At 38.6% G+C, this 18,549-nt stretch overlaps 2 protein-coding genes across 2 annotated transcripts; one reads left to right on the top strand and one right to left on the bottom strand.

The window, feature by feature from the left end:
• The first annotated feature begins 2,169 nt into the window (after positions 1-2,169).
• On the top strand, positions 2,170-6,304 carry FAIM (Fas apoptotic inhibitory molecule). The gene is made up of 4 exons (XM_010294184.1): positions 2,170-2,304; positions 2,678-2,906; positions 4,395-4,444; positions 5,922-6,304. Exons 1-4 carry the CDS (start codon positions 2,194-2,196, stop codon positions 6,069-6,071), a joined length of 540 nt encoding a protein of 179 aa, XP_010292486.1. The 5' UTR covers positions 2,170-2,193; the 3' UTR covers positions 6,072-6,304.
• A 2,399-nt stretch (positions 6,305-8,703) lies between these two features.
• On the bottom strand, positions 8,704-17,917 carry PARP9 (poly (ADP-ribose) polymerase family, member 9). The gene is given in 9 exon segments (XM_010294183.1): positions 8,704-9,011; positions 10,225-10,399; positions 11,818-11,966; positions 12,803-13,177; positions 13,611-13,686; positions 14,939-15,157; positions 15,237-15,464; positions 16,899-17,729; positions 17,870-17,917. Coding segments are annotated over 9 exon segments (2,409 nt in total).
• Between the last annotated feature and the right edge of the window lie 632 nt (positions 17,918-18,549).

Here is an 18,549-nt window from a genome sequence, read left to right as displayed (position 1 = left end):
GTAGTGCGCGGCTTTCCCTTCGGACCCCAAAGCTGGCCTAGAGTTTGGGTTCTGTGTTTTGTTTAAAAAAAAAAAAAAAGTGTATTACCACATTACTGTGATTTGCTTAAAAAAAAAAAAAGAAAAAAAAGAGGAATTTGTGTGTTTCGGGGTGTTTTCAGCATTGATCCTAAGTTATCCGCTAAAATTCATGCGGCAGGGGTGAGGCCGTCTCTGGGTAGCTGGTGGACGTGCTCCCGGTGCCACCTCTTCTCTTCTGGCATTTCTTTTTGTGCCCGAGGCCACTTGTTGTGTCGATTAGCTGGAGGGGACAAGCGTGGGTCAGCCCTGAGCCCCTGGCACCCACTCTCCCACGGGAAGGGGGGAACGCAGAAACACACTCACCTGACCCTGGGCCAGGGGCAGCGAACCTTCCCAGAAATCAATACATAACTTTAGGAACAACTGACACAACCTCCTCGGCATTTATCAGGTGGTGTGGACTGCTTGCTACCGTGAGAATTAAATCCTTATGTCCTTCAAACGGTTCCACTGGTTTTAAAACTTATTTTTCAGTTTATAAACAGCAATGTGTGTAATTACTGACAAAACCACAGACAGTAATACAGCAGTGTACTTCAGCATCTTTTAAAATAGATGCATAGGTCAAAGTGAAGGGGGTTTAATTTTTAAATGCACACTCCTCTTACGCTGAAGAGAGACCCTAGAACTTACAACTTTACTTTTAATTCATTTGTTCACTGAAAAGTACAATTTATTAAAAATTCACTAATTTGCACTTACTTAAATTATGCTTATTGATATGCACAGACAATGCAGATAGCTCTTCACGAATTAATTTGTTTTGTGAAAATAATACATTAAAAATAAGTCAGCAGTGTTGTAAAACACAGTCATGGTCTAAAAACCTAAGTAAGAAACAAGTGATTTATTTGTGGTTGACATGGACTTTATGACTGAATTGCCAGGTCAAATTGCCAATGCGATTGTTGAAAGCTACTACAGTAGTTTAGAAAAACTAGTAGGTTCAAATTGTTGTTGCCTGTGCTATTTTACATTCCCTGAGGGGCAACAGTCCCTAGCTTGTTACAGTTTGTGACTGAGATGAGCAGCTCCGGATTTGGTACCTGCTTTCCTCAAGTTGTTAGTTTCTAACCTTTTGCTCACAAGTTAGGCAAACCATTTTTCCATCAAATAATGGACAAATTTATGATGTGCTAATAAAGTTAGGGTAAATTGCACATACTAATTTTGTAAAAGAATAGTTAGGTTTGCCTTTCTGTCTAAGAGGAAGAATTATGTTTGTATCTCATCATATGTACGGTAATGCATGATAATTCACAACACTTTAAAAAATGTCCTTTGTTTTAAATAGAGAAAATGAGGGAAAATTAGGCCTCAACACTTCTCTGCTGCTATTCTGCTTTTCTTTTTTTCTTGCTGCTAATTGGATTAAAAGCTGTTTTGGTTACTATGGCATCCCGTGAGGAGATTACTGTCTATGAAGATGAAGTAAGGTAAAAAAAATCAGAACTGTGATATGAGCAGATTTGGAAAGATATCCACAGTTCCAGTGGTCACTTACGGCTGTATCTAAACTTTAAAAACTACTTAAATGAAAGGATATCTTGCCAGATCTCCTCCCCTATGGGTGTTTGTGTGTGCAGAGTTGCATTTCTGAATGCTGTTGATAAAGTTTATGGGAAAGATTACAGACAAATCTGTTAAAATAGATAATGGCTAAACTGGACGCCCTGACTATTTTTCAAGTTTAAAAGGCTAAAACACTTTCTCAGAGACCAATCAAAATACTGTATTTTAACACCCAGCAAGAAATTGCAGAACTGTCCAGGAGCATCTGAATTCTAAGTACAATTTTGTAACCATACTGTCACCTGAAATGGAAGTTTTAGAGGTTAGATGGATATATATGTCTTTGTATGGTGTTTGTCAAAGTGAGTCTGTTTGTTTATATTTTGTGGTATTTTGTCATATTTGAATGTTGGAAAAACATAAAAATACAAGCAGTTCTCTAAGCTTATTCTTTCAAGTCTCATTTTTCAGTTGTAAAAAGTGATTTGCCCTGAAGCAGTAAGGCTTTGAACTATAGAAATCCGTAATTGAACTCTTTTGACAACAATTAATTTACTTTGTTGGTGTTTCCGTAGGTCTCGGTACAGCCACTTAGAGAAGATGACAGATTTGGTGGCTGTTTGGGAAGTAGCTTTAAGTGATGGTGTTCATAAGATTGAATTTGAACATGGGACCACTTCAGGAAAACGTGTTGTCTATGTTGATGGAAAGGTGAAATTGCTATGTGCTCAAAATTCACTGTGACACAGATTATATAAGTATGCTTCCATGGAACAGGCATCAGAACAAAAAAAAGACTAATAAATGCAAGTGAGGCATATTCAGTTGATGAACTTTACCTAATTTAATGAACTGCATTGTTCTTTCTTTTCATTTACAATTAAGGTGTGAGTATTTGTGAAGTGCTTTGCTGTTCTTGGGCAGAGGCACTCTAGACATACAAAATATCCTGTATTTGTTCATTCTGAGAGAATAGTTAAGTACTGAGCTGTTTCCTGAGTTCTAGTTCTGTTTTTTTTTTTGATACCAAAACATACATTCCGGTTTATTAATTAATGTCCATTGTCTTTGTTTTATTCTACAGGAAGAAATAAGAAAAGAATGGATGTTTAAATTAGTGGGTAAAGAAACATTCACTGTTGGAGCAGCCAAAACAAAAGCTACTATTAACATTGATGCAGTCAGTGGCTTTGCCTATGAATATACTTTGGAGATCGATGGAAAGAGCCTCAAGAAGTATATGGAGAACAGGTCAAAAACAACCAATACTTGGGTGCTGAGCTTGGGTGGTACAGACTATAGAGTTGTTCTGGGTAAGTAAACATTGAGTGGCTTCCTGTTGCTGCCTTTGTATAAACTTGTATGCATTTAATAACTGGTAATTAAGAGAAAGCACAATTCAGTGGCTAGCACTGTTGCAGTGTAAAATCCTGTGTGGTCTGAAGTTTGGAATTAGATGCCAAAGTCTGAAAAATAATGGTCTTGTTACACCTGTGTGAGTGTGCTGTCAGTATTCTGTTCTACAGCAGCATGGTCTAGATTTTAAAAAAAAAAAAAAAAAAGAGGTTGGAAGGAGTTATGGCTTCTGTATCAAGGGAATTCTCCAGGTGAAGCATGTTATAGAAGTGTTACCTGTGTTGTGATCACACCCACTGTGTTTGTAGGTTTGTTAATCAGGTAGGCAGGCTTTCTTTCCAAAAATCATAAGGTGCAGTCAAGGAGTCTTTAACTGAAGAAGTGTGACAATGTTATTCTGTATTTCCGATAGATTAATGGGCATCCTTTTTTCTGCATCACTTAACTACAAATTTAATCTAAAAACTTCAGATGATGTTTTTTCACTTTCTTAATAGCAAGGCAATACATTTTTTTTTTCTCTTCTGGCTCCCTTTCCCAAGTACATTACAAGCAGATGGGAAGAAGGGATCTACTGAGGAATTTGCCCGTGGTATCTAGTGGGAAAACTTCCATTTTGGTATTGCTGTATGGTGAGACCTGAAGACAAAAGATCTTGGGCTGTGACTTCTTCTTAAGCGTCAGGACAGAATGAACTGCCCTAAGATGAAGGGGGGCAGGGAAGAAAGACAAGTTTAATGCCAGAAACAGATTAGTCTCCTCACAGACTTTTCATCACTCTATACTTATGTTAGGAGGCAACCGGTGTTCAGCTCTTTGCTGATGTCCTGTGGATGACTGTGCCAGTAGTGTGAATTCTAGAGCAAAGTAGTTTAAGGGAGATGTGCTGGGAGAAGTAAAAGAATATTATGTTTCAAATAAAAAAAAAAAAAATTAAAAAAAAAAATCTAAGATTCATGTTTAAGGTACTAATTGGGTTTTCAAGGAGATTTAAAGAATACAAACAGTTTGATGGATGTTAAATAATGCTGCTTTTGAATTAAACCGACCTGGAAGAAACGTTAGAGCTTCATTGTAACTGCACTCAAATAATTAGCAGAAATTACTTCATTTTTCTATCTTCAAGATTCTCAGTTTAAGAATTATTTTCAGTTTAGCATCTCTGACAATATTCAGAACAATCCAGTGTTAATAGCCAGGGCTAGGGACAAGTAAAAATGTATGTTTACAGCAAGAGTTGTTTGCCCATTGATGACAGAGCCTGCCAACTCTCCAGTGTAAGAACAAACCCTGTAACCCAGGTACTATGGCTAATTAGGAACTTCTTTGAGGAATTGAAAGTAAAATTCAACAGTAAATTTTTAAAATTCCTACATCTTCGGGGGGGAAGGGGGGGGGGGAAGAAAATTTGTTTTTTCTACTTTTTGTTCTCTTTTCCTTCACAGAAAAGGACACCATGGATGTGTGGTGCAATGGTCAAAAAATTGAAACAGCGGTACGTGATCATTTCCAAAGGTTTTTCACAGGCTATGGCTACATCAGCAAAGCTTTAGCAAATGAGCCAGAGGGGCACATTACCTCACTTTACTACAGAGTACGAGCATATGCCTAGACAGCCAGTACACAACTGGCCTGTTCCAAATGTCCTTTGCTGCATTTTATAACTGACAGTATTTCATATCCTGACTTAACAGTTAGGATGCCAACCATCTGTGTATTTAAGGATAAACAATGCTTCCGTTTACTTTTTAGACAAGCAAAATAAGTCTTCTGGGTCAGTTGTCCAGGGTTTTTAGGGAGAAAACTTTCAGGGGAGTGGGAGGGACTTGAGTTTGATGCAGAGTATAGAGCCACCTCATCCAAACCTGTTCGTGTTAGTGGTGACTGAAAGTTGAACACATCTACGCTGTTATGACTCACGATTTTTTTCCATCTAGAGACGGTCCCTGGTACTTATGAGCTTAAGAGTCTTGTTGGAATAAATAAAATCTTTTGTCTTTCTGTCACATCTGCATTAATTTTTAGAGCAGACTGACAGCTAGAAGGCTTAATCTATTTGGTGCTGCCTTATATTAAGGTGGCTCTCAACACTCATTATATGTAGGCTTCCCCATCCTTGAAGGATGTGCTTTCTCACCAGAAGTTGTCACTGATTACTCCTGCCACAAGTAATCCCCTGGATGAGTACAAAGTGTAAAAACAACAGTTTTACTATACTTGAGAAGAGGATGAAAAGATTGACCAAATGTTTCTTTGGTAATCAGTGGGAGAAACATCCTCCCTCAGTGAACCAGAACTTCTGCTCTTGATGGTTCTCAGTCTTTTCTATAATGTAATAAATGCACTAGGAGATATTCTTGCAAGCTATGAGTATGGGATTAGTTGTCAAACTGTGCTTGCATTAAGAGTGGCACACAGATTTTTCTCCGGTCCCAAAGATGATGATAAAAACAGCCATGTGTGGCAAAACCCATAACAGGAAATTATGTAACTGCAGCAGGAGCTGTGCATCCAAAATAGACAACCATTACGTTCAATTCAGGGCTCTCTTCATCCTGCTGTAGAAGGCACTGCTGAATACTTCACGTTTTATTGCCACTTCAGCATAGGTTTGTGTGGTACTTACTGGCTGTACCGCACAATGCGGAAGGAAACTGTCTTTTCTATTTTTGTTTTACTGATGTGGATCAACAATATTCATTCACAAACCCCAACTTTACCATTTCTGATTAGGTGAAATTTTGATTGCCATCTAATACCCACAAATCTTTAACTGGACGCCCTGACAAAGCCGTACCTGAGGTTCTGCAGCTTTGCTCAGCGTTTGCGCTGTATTTGTCACAGGTACCTACAGCTGCTCTAATTGTGGGAACTACAAGTGATCTTGACTTTAGAAACAGTCTGATGCACTCAAGATTTTATTTTACTAAAATAGCACACGGCTGGTTTTATTCTTGTCTCCTTTCTCCCAGGGTGAATTTGTAGAAGATGGGACTGAAACTCACTTCAGTGTTGGTGATCACAGCTGTTGCATTAAGGCCGTCAGTAGTGGAAAACGAAAGGAGGGAATTATTCATACCCTTATTGTGGATGACAGAGAAATCCCAGAGGCTGTGGAATAGCCTCTAGTTAACTGATTATTGTAGGACTAAGATCAGGAATTTTCAATTACTGTGGTAATTATTTTAATATGTACTACTTGGTACATCTAGTTTGTGCTGGGTTTATTTTCTAGTTTCTGTATATGGAATTATACTTTTGAGGACCAGATGAAAATAATTATATACAACCTCTTACCTTACCAGTTTTTAAAAAACTATACATACATATAGAATATATATTATATCACTAAGTGCAGAGAGCACAAGTGAACTTAAGTCAAAATTATATACTAGGAAAAAAATCTCACTATAATAAAATACAAGATAAATATTCAGTAAGACTGAATCCTTATAAACTGTGGGTCTAAGTATGTGGAGGGAGGAGGAAGCATGTGCTGGGCATTCAAGTAAGCTGTTAAAATTTTCTCAGTAATTATTTTTTCTATTAAACTGACAACTAATGTTTTTCAGATTCCGTTAAGAAGAGTTACAAAGTTAATAAAAGTTATTAATGAAATACATTGTTACCAGTAATTGTGTAACAGTATTAATTTAATGCTGTTACATTGAAACTGTTCTTTATTCAGAGTAGGAGAAAAGATGTTATCTTGTGCCAAACAAAAATTCTTTGAGTTTTTCTGAAAACTGATGCTTGTTAGAAATTGTTGCAGTAGTTCAGAAACTCTGTGCTGAGTTTTTTCAAAGAAGAAAACAGAAAATAAAATAAACCCTGCCATGAAACTCCTTTAAAAATGAAACCTCTTGAAGCAAGCTGAAATAGGAGCTTATTCTTGTTCAGTGCTGCCTAACAAACCTTAAGCCTACAGCCGTGTGTCTTCCTGGCAGTAGTGCGTGAATCAAGAAAAATGGGATAGAGATAGAGAAGAATTGGTTGTTTAAATGGAAAAGTTAAAATAGAAACAGACTAATTGTGTTTTCAAACTTCCAGCATACTGTCTAAAAGCAACCTTGAGATTTCTGTGAGAACAAGGCTCTTATGTGTTAGACAGTTCTTACAAGTTCATGGAGGGGTTTTCCCAGTTAATGTTACACTAGCGCATGGACTCACAGCTACAAAAGCTACTGCTTTGCAACAATGTAGACATAGCTAATCTTAAAAATAATAATTAAAAAAAACCCAAAACAAAAAAAAAAAAACAAAATAGGATTATATTAATTTAAAAGTCTGTTTTACAATGGTTCAAAAAATTTTCCACTTGCAACCTCACTTAGAGTTCAGAATTGGACTTTTATAACTTAATTTCTTTTGGACTTGTGAGTGGTTCCTAGCACTATGACTACTACCTTGGAAGTTGCAAATGTGCTGGGAATTCATTAACAAATTATTTTGAAAAGTTTTATTAAACACTCATTTCATCTATGCTGTTGGGTTCAGACTGCTCTCCATTAGAACAGTGCTTTACATGTGGATGAAATGCTTCCCATATGACAATGTCATTGTTCTTTAATAGCTTTATGTGAGCCTCTCTTCTCCCTAGATTATTACACTTCTCACCACAGATGATTTTTCAATCCAGAAGCAGACATGATATTGACAGATAAGCCTTTATTTCTCTATTACGGCACTGTTATAAGCCATTTGGGTGTTTAGTCAGGGCCATAACTGGTGGTTTTAAATGCTTCAGATTGGACAAATCTGGTAGTGGCTTTTAGTTTGGGGCAATCGATTTCCTTTAAACCCTGCTAAAGTCAAACGTAGTTTCAGGCTTTAGTACAGAAGGTTTCAAAGTACCTGAGCGCTGGACTGAATACCCTTTTACATTGAAATGAGTATAACAGCTCTTAGGCTTTTCCATTTACTGGCTTCAGGTCACTACAGAAGCAATGTGAGAACATCTACAGCTTGACACTGTAATCTTTAAAAGATATTGGCAAAGGTAGATTAATTGAAGAGCAGGTTCAAGCTGTAGCTTGAACCAGTTCTCTGCTATTTTGTAACTACTGAGAAATGTGAAGCTCAAATACAGTCCAAGTCACGTTCTTAAGACTATATGGAAAAACAACAGGTTAGCTGACAGTGTAGTTCATACTTTTTATTTTGAATACATGTATCTACAATGCTTGGAATCGCTTAACTAATAAATACTGTAACAGCAACTACTGTTAGAAATCATGAAGAATTGCCTCACATTTGTCATAACTATGTGTATTTAATAGCATGCCCCTAAGTGGGAAACAGCTTTCACCTGATACATTCACCTATTTAAGTCAAAAGAAAATTTAAGAATCAAAGGTGCAACCAAGATTTCTTGGGTTTCACTACTATATGCAATATCTCAGATTAAGAAAATATAATGGAAGAATGACAACCTACGCAAACATCGAGTGTATAGTCACATGCTCAGAACACTTTAAGGCATAAAGTAAATGACTAGATAAATGTTAGACTGTATTTTGTGATGCTTTCCCTTCCGTTTCCATTCACAGATAATTTTGTTCTAATCTCCTTAAGGTGTTGACTTACTTTTTGTGTTCACAGATATTTCAGAGCACTTTGCACGAGGCACTTTGATCACAGCATGTTACTAGGTAGAGCATCCTCTTAAAATCTAAGGACTAGACTTTGTTCTGAGGGGACCTTCACAATAGCTACAGTTCTCATTAATTCTTACTCAGGATGCTGCTGGTTTCCTCAGAGGGCCATATACCTCTCCCTCACTCGGGAACAAGTCAGCAAATATTGTGGAAGAGCCCCAACACTGTTGCAAATGACAAAGGTGTCAGGATTGTTTACATCATCTACTAAGCTGTCATATACCTTAATGGCATCCCCCTCCACTGTCGGTGGCATAATATAAGATGGCTTGCCTTTAGTGTATAAGCCTGTTAATACATCAGCCTCAAACACGTACATTTTAGAGTCTGTTTCCCACATATCTTTACTCTTGATTAGGCTTTTTGGGTTCCTTTTAAAGTAGATGCCAGCTCCATATTTTTGTTCTGCAAAAAGAAAGAAAAATTTTCAGAAGGGAAAAAGAAAAAAGCATTTAACAGTCAGTTCATGTGGGGTGAACTAAGAGACTGCTTCTTAATTCGGTATGACATTTTATGTTACTGCTCAATGCTTGCCACCCTTTTTGAAGTAAATTTGCATGAAGTGGCTCTGGTGCTAGCACTGACCTCCCACTGAAATCATTAGCAGTGACAGCTGATGGCTGTTCTGATTTAACTGCTACTCCAGTGATGACCGTTTGGATTTAACCATTAATCCAACCATAGAAACACCAAGGTATAATGGATTTATGTAAACACTTCTGTCATCGTGTGCTGGGGACTCCGATAAGCACCAAAGAAGGTAAGTTTTAAATAATGCAAACTACAAAAAATGCTTTGGGATTCTTAAGGAGAATGCTGCATAAAAATGCTATTACAGTATTGTGTGGAAGAGTGTGAAGAAATTAAATTAGACCATAATCCTATTTATTACTTTGAAAGTATGAAAATATGCAATGTACATTGCACAGACAAGGAAAGGCAAACCTCCACTTTTTGAACTTTTTTATTGTCTGAAATCCCAATCCTGCATTTGACAAGCAGAATAGCATGTCCTTCACCTACTGCAGGTTGAGGTGCTAAATGCGTATTGGTTCCATTTCTGAAAACATCTGTCTACTACACTGTCTATACAACATTCTTCCCACGGGTGCTCTAGTCTGAACGGCAGTCTGCCCAGTCAGATGACCTCCCGTCTCTGATCGCACCCGATTTGAGCAGGGGTTAGGCTAGATGACCTTCAGAAGTATCTTCCAGCCTCAATTATTCTGCAATTCCCTTGAACATGTTTTAAAGCACCAAGCCGCTGAATGCAGGTTCGCAGCAAGTAAATATGGATGTGGACTTTCTTTAGAGAGTGATGCAACAAAATAAAACTTGGACCTGGCATTATGTGTATATTAACAATTCTGTCAACAGTGTCTGGGCTAGGCTAGAATCCAGGCTTACCCTCCCACAGCCTTACTGACTCTATCAGGAAGGAAAGCCAGGAAAATCTTAGTTAGTAGATAAAAAAAGTAAGCTATGAGCTCTAAAACTATGACTCTAGAAGTGGGTAAGAAACGGTTCTTGTTTAGGAATGCCAATTTTTCTGATTTTAATCCAACTTTAGTGTCAGTCACTGTTCATTTTGATTGAAGATGCCAAAGCAAGTTATTACCTGTTGGTGGAGAGTACATCCTGTGAAATCCGGTTTGGCACACCGAGCTACAGAACTGAGCAGGAACATGCTGGTACAACTTGTGGGTTATTTTGGAGGTACCTTGGTTTTCTTCTATTTTTTTTTTCATTTGTTGGAATGCAGCAGATAAAAGAGGATTATGTATCTTTTCAATCTGTAGCATAAATAATAATGTAGTATAAGCTAATGGAGACCAGTATCCATGAAATCCATGAGTGCCTTTGTACAGGCTATGTTCTTCAGTGTAAGAACCTTTGATTTAGCTTATAGGCATTGACCACGGAGCAGATAAGGCATGGGAAATGCACAACTGATCCACAAAAAAAGAACCCTGCCACTGTCCCATGCTTCTCATTGAAATCAGCAGCAATATATCCTCATGTACTGATTTCCATTACTTGAGTTGTGCTGAACAGACTTGAGTATCAACCATACATGAGAATGAGCTGTGGGGGTGCTTACAGCCTGATCTTGTAAAGAACCGCAAGTGTCCTGTAAGGCGTGGAGAATCTCAGCTCGCAAAACTTTACAGCTCTTGGGGGGAAAAAAAGATCCGTAGGTAAGAGGGCCTTTATGTTAACTTGTGTCTTGAAAGTGTGGCTGCATGCAGCCTAATACCACACCGAACTTCAGGCAAATGGGCTACGCTGCAGCTCTCGCTGGTATACCTGACTCCACCAGTGGGCCAGTCACAGTCCCATGGCAAAGTCAGGACCTGCAAGGCCTCTTCTCCAGCAACCCAGTCGTGCCAGACTCCTGACTGCTCAGCTAAAAACAAGCAGGTGTTGAAGCATGATCAAGCTTCTACTCTCTTAAGAGTCATTTAACTGAGCTATGACTGATCCCCAGTGCAGCATTGTTCTAAATTCTGATGTAGCTTTTGCGTTGAGACCCAACAAAGTCTAGTTCTGCAGATCATAAAGCACTTGCTTTCATCTGGTTGGTATTTGCTATTATTTCAATGTTAAATACCTTTCTCGTATGAAAGGCAGTTAAGCAGGTGGCAGTCTGGTTTCCAGGTACCCACTGTTACTACGAGGCACACAAATCCCTGTTCACAAACTTCTGTATTTCTCTGTGCTGCACAGCCTCATCCTCCTCCCATTCAGTAAAGCACTGATAACCAACCAAGATCCCAGCTTCAGCTCACTGCTGATCAGATCACAACGCTGACAAATTCAGCTGCTAATTTTTGGTGTCAAACTCACAAGAAGAAAATGGACACATTGCCTTAGTGCCCTGGAACATTGTATTCATTCCAACATACCAATCTAGTATTTCTCGAGAGTCCAATAAAGGAACATTTGAAGCATGAAATAAGTGAATATACAGTACAGTTAAAAGGACTTGTCAGAATTTAACCACAGTTTTTGAGTGATTATGTGCATTATGTTTAAAATACTTTCTAGTAGGAGTAAAGACTACATATATTTTAAGGATTAGGCTGATTTCATCTTAATTTTTAAAAGCAATATGTTGAAATAGTTCATCTGAGTTTTTTAAGCATATGTTAAACCTGTTTGTTCAAATATATTGGCTGAGATTTAGTTTTTCCATGAATACCCTCTTTACCTTGAAAACATGAAGCCCAGCTTTTTCAAACTGTTTCTGTCTGTCTTTAAACTCCTGAAGGTGTGATTCCACCAGTGAAATCTGGACGCATTTAGTAGTATTTGTCTTGTAAAGGTGTGCTTCTGAAAGCTCACCTGCTTCTGGTTGGCCTGGATACAAATAAGGGAGTAAAATTTTAATGTATCATAATACCTGAAGCAAAAGCAAGGAGAAGGGATCCAATACTTTAGTTTGGTAGTTTAGTTAAGAACAAAGAATGTAAAATATCCTCCCAAGTAATGCCAGAGGCTAATATTGAGAGGGACTGAGATAGATAGATAGATAGATAGATAGATAGATAGATAGATAGATAGATAGATTCATTTATTCATTTTTTCTACACTTATTAAAGAAACCAGAGAGGGAACTAAATAAAAGCAATTTACATTCTCTATTACATCTCTCCCCAGCCCAACTTTCATATAGTGGCATCTATATTGAATGACTACACAAACACAAGGGAAAATGAATCACTTGGTAGCTTTTTGTAATGCCACTAGTTCTATCAGCTGTTAATGAAAGTCAAGGACTCTGCAGAACAAGTCCATTGGTGGATCCTGCAACAGTGGTCCAGCTGTAGCTAGCAAAAGAGCTCAGCAAAGGTATGTGTTAAGTACGAATTTTGTAAGTCTCCAGTGGCCAGGCTTTAAAAGTGAGGCTGTCCTGGAGGAAGCCAGCATTACAGCTGGCTGTACAACGACAGCCAGCCCCTGTATAAACTGTGCCCTACTGGGAATATTGCCAAGTGAGTAACCAAAGCTAACAAATGGTCTTTCAGGGGCTCATATGATAGAAGTAGAGTAATATTGGTAAAGCGATGCTCAGTGTGTGTGTGAACTGAATGCGCATCTGCCTACTCTCAGCAACACACAGATGTATGTTGCTTCATACTTGACCTTATTTAGGCATTTGTTTACTTAATTAGTCACTTATTTACTTTACATACCCATGAAGTACAGCAGTTCCTCTTGTTTGGCTGTAGTCTCCTCTTGCATACGAAGCAGTAATTTTTCAGTTGCGAGCACTGCATCAATCACAGCATCAGGCGGGCCCTGAAATTCCAGTCTTGCTTTTCCATCTCTCACTTCTTCTGATACACATACGCTAGAATGCTGCTCTCGAGAGAGTTCTGCAAACTCGTTTTTACCAAGGCTAAAAATGTAGTTGTTTTCAATAATAGCATGGTGACTTTCCTGAATTTGTACCACACTTTGGATCCATGATTCTGCTGCTTCCAATGCTGTACGTGTGTTTCCTTTAAGTTCAATAGCCAGTTCATTATTTACAGTCTCTTTTACACTTTGACTGCCTGACTCCGTACCTGGAAGAAAGATTTTTTGTTTTTATACAAGTGCATTTGAAGAGCAAAGAGCTTTTAAGTGCTGTCACAAATTCCTATATGTAATCCAAGATGTACAGAGCAAGAAACACACTACTCTCTTGGTATGCTCAAGAAAAAGAGATTAGACACCAGGAGGTAAAGCTTCCAGGAAAAAAAACACCACACATGCAGAATTTATTTGCCTTCCAACAAGTTACACACTAACAATGATTTTTATTTTTGAAAATCTTTTAAGGGACTGCCTAGTTCCATTCCTATGAATGTAAAATGCAAAGCACTCACATGTTTTTGCCTCCCCCACTCCCCAAGACACATATGCAAATACTAAGTTCTTTTTAAAAGGAATCTGATTTCAGATTCTCAAATCTGGAGTGCCTGTTTACATGAAATGCCCCTTCTGTTCATTACTTACTCAAATGATCACTTCTGTTGTAATATAGCTTTTTTCCCAGTTTGTGTGCTGTTGAATAAAATTTTCTCTGGAAAACCTTGAAAGAGAAAAGTTTAGGAGCGATTTGCAATCTCTCTTGTCAAATATGCCATTCATCTCTTCAAAACTCTGTTAGATAAGCAGTTTACTGCTGTAGTTACATGCCTCCACCCCCAAATTCTGAAATTATGTTAACAGCTGACATTTGTCAGCTTCTCCCAAAATGTTATTCCTGACAATATCAAATCCATTCTTGCTTTTCTATGTCTCCTAAGGTAGGACAACTTACACACTGAATGGCACTGTTATCAGCTCCTTGTGGTTGTGGCATATCCGGAACTCATGGAACCACAGTAGGTAAAGGTGTTCATTATTTGCAGTTTAATGCTGATGAATCCTTACTCAGTTTTAAAAACCAGACCATCCCCCTGCCTTTACCTCAAATCTCCTCTTCATGATCACACATGGAAAGCCTCTGAGAAGCACTGCTCTGCTAGGCAGTGGGTTTGGCATCTGGCAAATTGCCTTTCCTTCTTTTTTCAGCAAAAAGGGTTTCTGCTGTGCCCTGAATATCAAGGGATTAAGTGATGAGCACATAGCTGTCATACAGCTTCCCTTAGAGCTTATGGGACTGTTACAGAACATGGATCTGACCTTAGAATCATGGAATCATAGAATGGTTTGGGTTGGAAGGAACCTTAAAGATCATCTAGTTCCAACTCCCCTCTACCTAGTTCTTGCACCTGCTGAAAGAATGGAGGGTTGAAGTTAAATGGGAATAAAAGCAAACTCTGTACTTTTATAATAGATGGCTATCTAAAACAGTTTGGTATTAATCACATCAGCCAAATACTCAAAAGGTAGAAAATGGCACATTGCAGTTGAAATTATCCACTGTCTGTTTGCAACCCTTCTATCATGTTGGGTCACATAATGTGATGACAGTGGTTTGCCCTAGGAAGTTCATAGAAAAAAAAAATGGTTAAAGAAATTTCCTGAGGAGGAGTAAGTTTATTCCCTAACAAGTTAAGAGTAGAGTCTTTCTTACAAATCTGCTGACAGTCATGAGAATTTCAGAGCTCCCTCCCCTTGTTAGCAGACCACAGGGTGAAAACTTCTGGTTTAGTGAAGAGAAAATGAAGATTTGTGAAGATTAATAATACCTGTTAATGAGACAAATAGTTTCATAAAGGGACCCGCTGCTCACTGTTATAAGTAGTAGAGATTCAGATCTTAATTTGCAGTCATCTATGGGAATATTTTTACAGATTTGGGTTTTCTTTATTGGTAGTTAACAACAAATTTGTTACCTGATAGGCATCGTAGTCATCTGGGCAAAAGACAAACTGCACATCTATCTTCTTCTCAGGGTGTGCACTGGCAAAATTTAAAACCTCTTCAGTCATGATCTCTGCCACTACATCAACGGGCAGCATTAATGACCAAATCCCATTTGCTGGAAAAGAAACCGAGGGAGATTGCCAGTCCCAAAAGCAATGCAGGCATCTTGTCACTGCAGCTTTTAATTCCTGCAGGAAAAACAAGTGTTTCAGTCCTCACATCACCCAGCATGAAAGTCAATTAAAATCCAATCTAACTGATCATCACCTCACACAGTAACACCCTGTGGTGGTATTGCGGCCATACAATGTGCAGTACAAGCTCACAGGGCAGATTATACCCTTTTGTTACTATCAGTTCCTTATAAGACGAAGAATGTCTAAGATGAGACTGAAATTCATCCTGAAGAGCTGAACCTGCTTTTTGCAGCAGTCCTCTTGAAACTGGAGGGTAAGGCTCGCCATTCATAGACACACAATTAACAATAGCTGTAGTCTGGAAGAAAAGAGTGCAAAGTTTCAGTATACTTCAAGTTTACTAATTGCAAGCTTTGCTACTATGGAGAGCACTCTTTCTAGGAACAAACTGCTTTAAAAAAGCCTGACTGCAACAGATCAGCTGTTTGAAAGGTTCTCTTACTAATACTAAGGGCAGCAAGGGAATACATCAAAGTATGCATCTTCTAGTGGCAGTAAACGCATACATTTTTTCCAGAAGCCAACAGCGTGCATAAGACTTGTTCAAGTCATCAAAGCGTATTCAAGACAATTGTCACCGCATCTATAGAAGTGACCCATATGTGCCTCAGCAGATGCACTTCTGCAGCCAATTATCGATGAGCAGGAGAGAGCTGTGGCTATGTCCGTTACCCCAGCCCACACAGATGCTCCCCATGTTAGGGTAGCAAGCACTCGTCACCAAACCAGCAGGGTCAGTGCACGCAGAGGAACTGCAAAGCTATGGTTGCTTCCAATTCCCAGTGGAAACAGCAGATTCCCATAGCAGGTCTTCTGTATTTCAAATTAAATATGTAAAATGCAAAAAACCTGTTTACAGAATGCTGATAACAGCAGTAATTGTTCTAACTTTAATTGCTGAAGACTATCTAAAGATACAAGACTTTGGAGCATATTTTCCTCATTGTTTTGAAGACATGTGGTATCTTTCAGTGCTGTAGAATTGATTAATAAAATTCCCCACAATGTCAACTTTGCGATCCTTTGCTCTCACGTCACAAAAATGAACTTCCTATTCAATTAAGATACTTCTTTAAAATATAAGTTATTATTTTTTTCAAGATACAGTATTTGCTAAAAGCAAATGCCATTCCTGTTGACGTAGCTTCCAGTCTAAGAGCTCTGTTAGATTACCATGACTAAGCTCATATATTTTGCATCAGATTTTCTAGCTAAAAAAGTTAAATGAATCAATTTAAATTATGCACTGTTCAAAGGTAAGGGGCACATCATCTGTACAAGTTATTTTCAGCTGTTTCAGTGTTTGCTGAGTAACTCCAGTAGTGGCAGCCATGAGAACATAAATTACAGGAAAAAAAGCAAGGCAAAAAATAAGAGTAGGCTTCTAGGGAATGCGTGATAAAATGTGAACTCCCACAGTGTTATAATAAGAAGATAAACATTAACATAGGGATATGTTATTATTAATCATCCAATCTTTAGCTGCTTCCTATTATACCATAAGAGCATGTATACAAACAAGAAATAAAAACATTCTCATGTTTAATACCCATTTAGAAAAAAAAAACAACTCATTGCCTCTATAGTTTATTTACCATTTGTAAATTCTCATTAGGCTGAGAAGATAACTATTTAGTGGACTGATACAGTATGTGTTCTGAACTCCTGGGCTCCAAATCCTGCAAAGACTTGGAGGCAACTCCATGTTCAACATGTTATGGGACAGACTTACCTTCTGGTCTTCAAGGAGTCCTCTTACGATGCACAAGTGAATGCCTCCGTGTTTGATGAAAGCTGAAGGCTGGCTTGGTGAAGCTGAAAGAGTTTCCTGAGGCGAACTGCTATCACCTAGAAACTTTTCACAGGCTGCCTTCATTTCTGCAACTGTTGGCTCATAAATGTTCACGAGGCGGATTTCCCTGAGACAGCTTGGTGGACTTGCCTCAACAAATTCCTTTATAGCCATTACAATCACTTGAGCACACAAACTGAGCGGGAAGCCAAAAATACCTGAACTCACTGCTGGGATAGCCACAGACATTATAGTATTTTCTGGAGCACTAACATACTTCAGAACATTCACAATAGCTTCCTGAAGTAGGTCACAACATCTTTCCTTTTCATAACTGGTCCACCTTGGACCAACTGCATGAATAATTTTCTTACAAGGAAGCTTCCCTCCACCTGTCACTGCTATTTTGCCAACTGCAAGTTTTCCATACTTTTGAATATGAAGATTGCATTGCTCTTTGATTTCTGGCCCTCCAGCATTCACAAGGGCTAAAGCAAGGCCTCCTCCATGATCTAGATATTCATTGGCTGCATTCACCAAAGCATCAGCCTTGTGTCTTGTGAGATCATCCTTACAAACACAAATGTCAATTCCCTGCTTTAGTTTTTTCCTGTATACTTCAACAGTGCATTTTGTACTTTTGAAGGTCAATGTACAAGCAAACATTTTGTAAATGAGATTGCTTAGACAGTCCTCTCTTTTCTTAAGAACTTCATAGGTAGCTTTACTGATGGGGATCATCAAGCTGTCCTCATCCATTACCATGCTTGGCTCTAGGATACAGAATAATATAAAGTGAAATCCAAGATACTACTGTCAAAACATTGGTTTTTATATAGAAGTGTGGTATCTATCTATCTATCTATCTATCTATCTATCTATCTATCTCAATTTTATCCTACTGTCATTACTTACCGATATTTTTTGGCATAGTCTGATCTTCTCTCTCCCCTTTTCATAGGCTTAGAAAGCCCAACCAAGCAAAGAAATCAAGGCCTCCAGTGCTGTTCATTATTCTGTTCAAATTAACCTCCCCATCTAGTAGCTCCTTTGCCCACCTTTCCTCAAGACCTTCTCCTATTTCCTTCCAAAGTCGTATAAATCACAGCAGTGTGTTTCAGGAAAGTGAAAAATTCAAGCGTACTCTGTCAGCTTAACATACTTGGGATTCTGAAAAACAGTCAGTATTATGCTGTCCACTGTTTCCTGTAAGCCTGTGAATACTTTCAGTTTCATCTTATCCATCAACAACCAGCTCCCTTCCCGTAACTGAACACAGGCAGACACAGGAGTGGCCAGCTGCTGATCGGTGTCCTCAGAGAGACCAACACACCCACCGCTGAAGCAGTCTGTCTTCAAGATTATCTGCTTGTGACCTGGCATATGTCAGACCCGGTGAAATATGCCCTGAGCCCCCAAACAGCCTGCTCAGAGTCCTCTCAGCAGAGGGATTACCAGCATATATACAGGCTATATGCCTGTAGGTCCCTTGGGCAAATACCTTTTCCTCTTTCCCTATTCTTCCTCCAAAGGCACTAAAAGATGATGACAACATCAATAACTTGACTTGAGGGTTTCAGTTTGCTTTACT

The sequence above is a fragment of the Phaethon lepturus genome, unplaced genomic scaffold, assembly GCF_000687285.1.
Source record: "Phaethon lepturus isolate BGI_N335 unplaced genomic scaffold, ASM68728v1 scaffold43869, whole genome shotgun sequence".
Taxonomy (NCBI): domain Eukaryota; kingdom Metazoa; phylum Chordata; class Aves; order Phaethontiformes; family Phaethontidae; genus Phaethon; species Phaethon lepturus.
The sequence above is the reverse complement of the archived record's forward strand: the minus strand, read 5'-3'. Positions and strand labels throughout refer to the sequence as shown.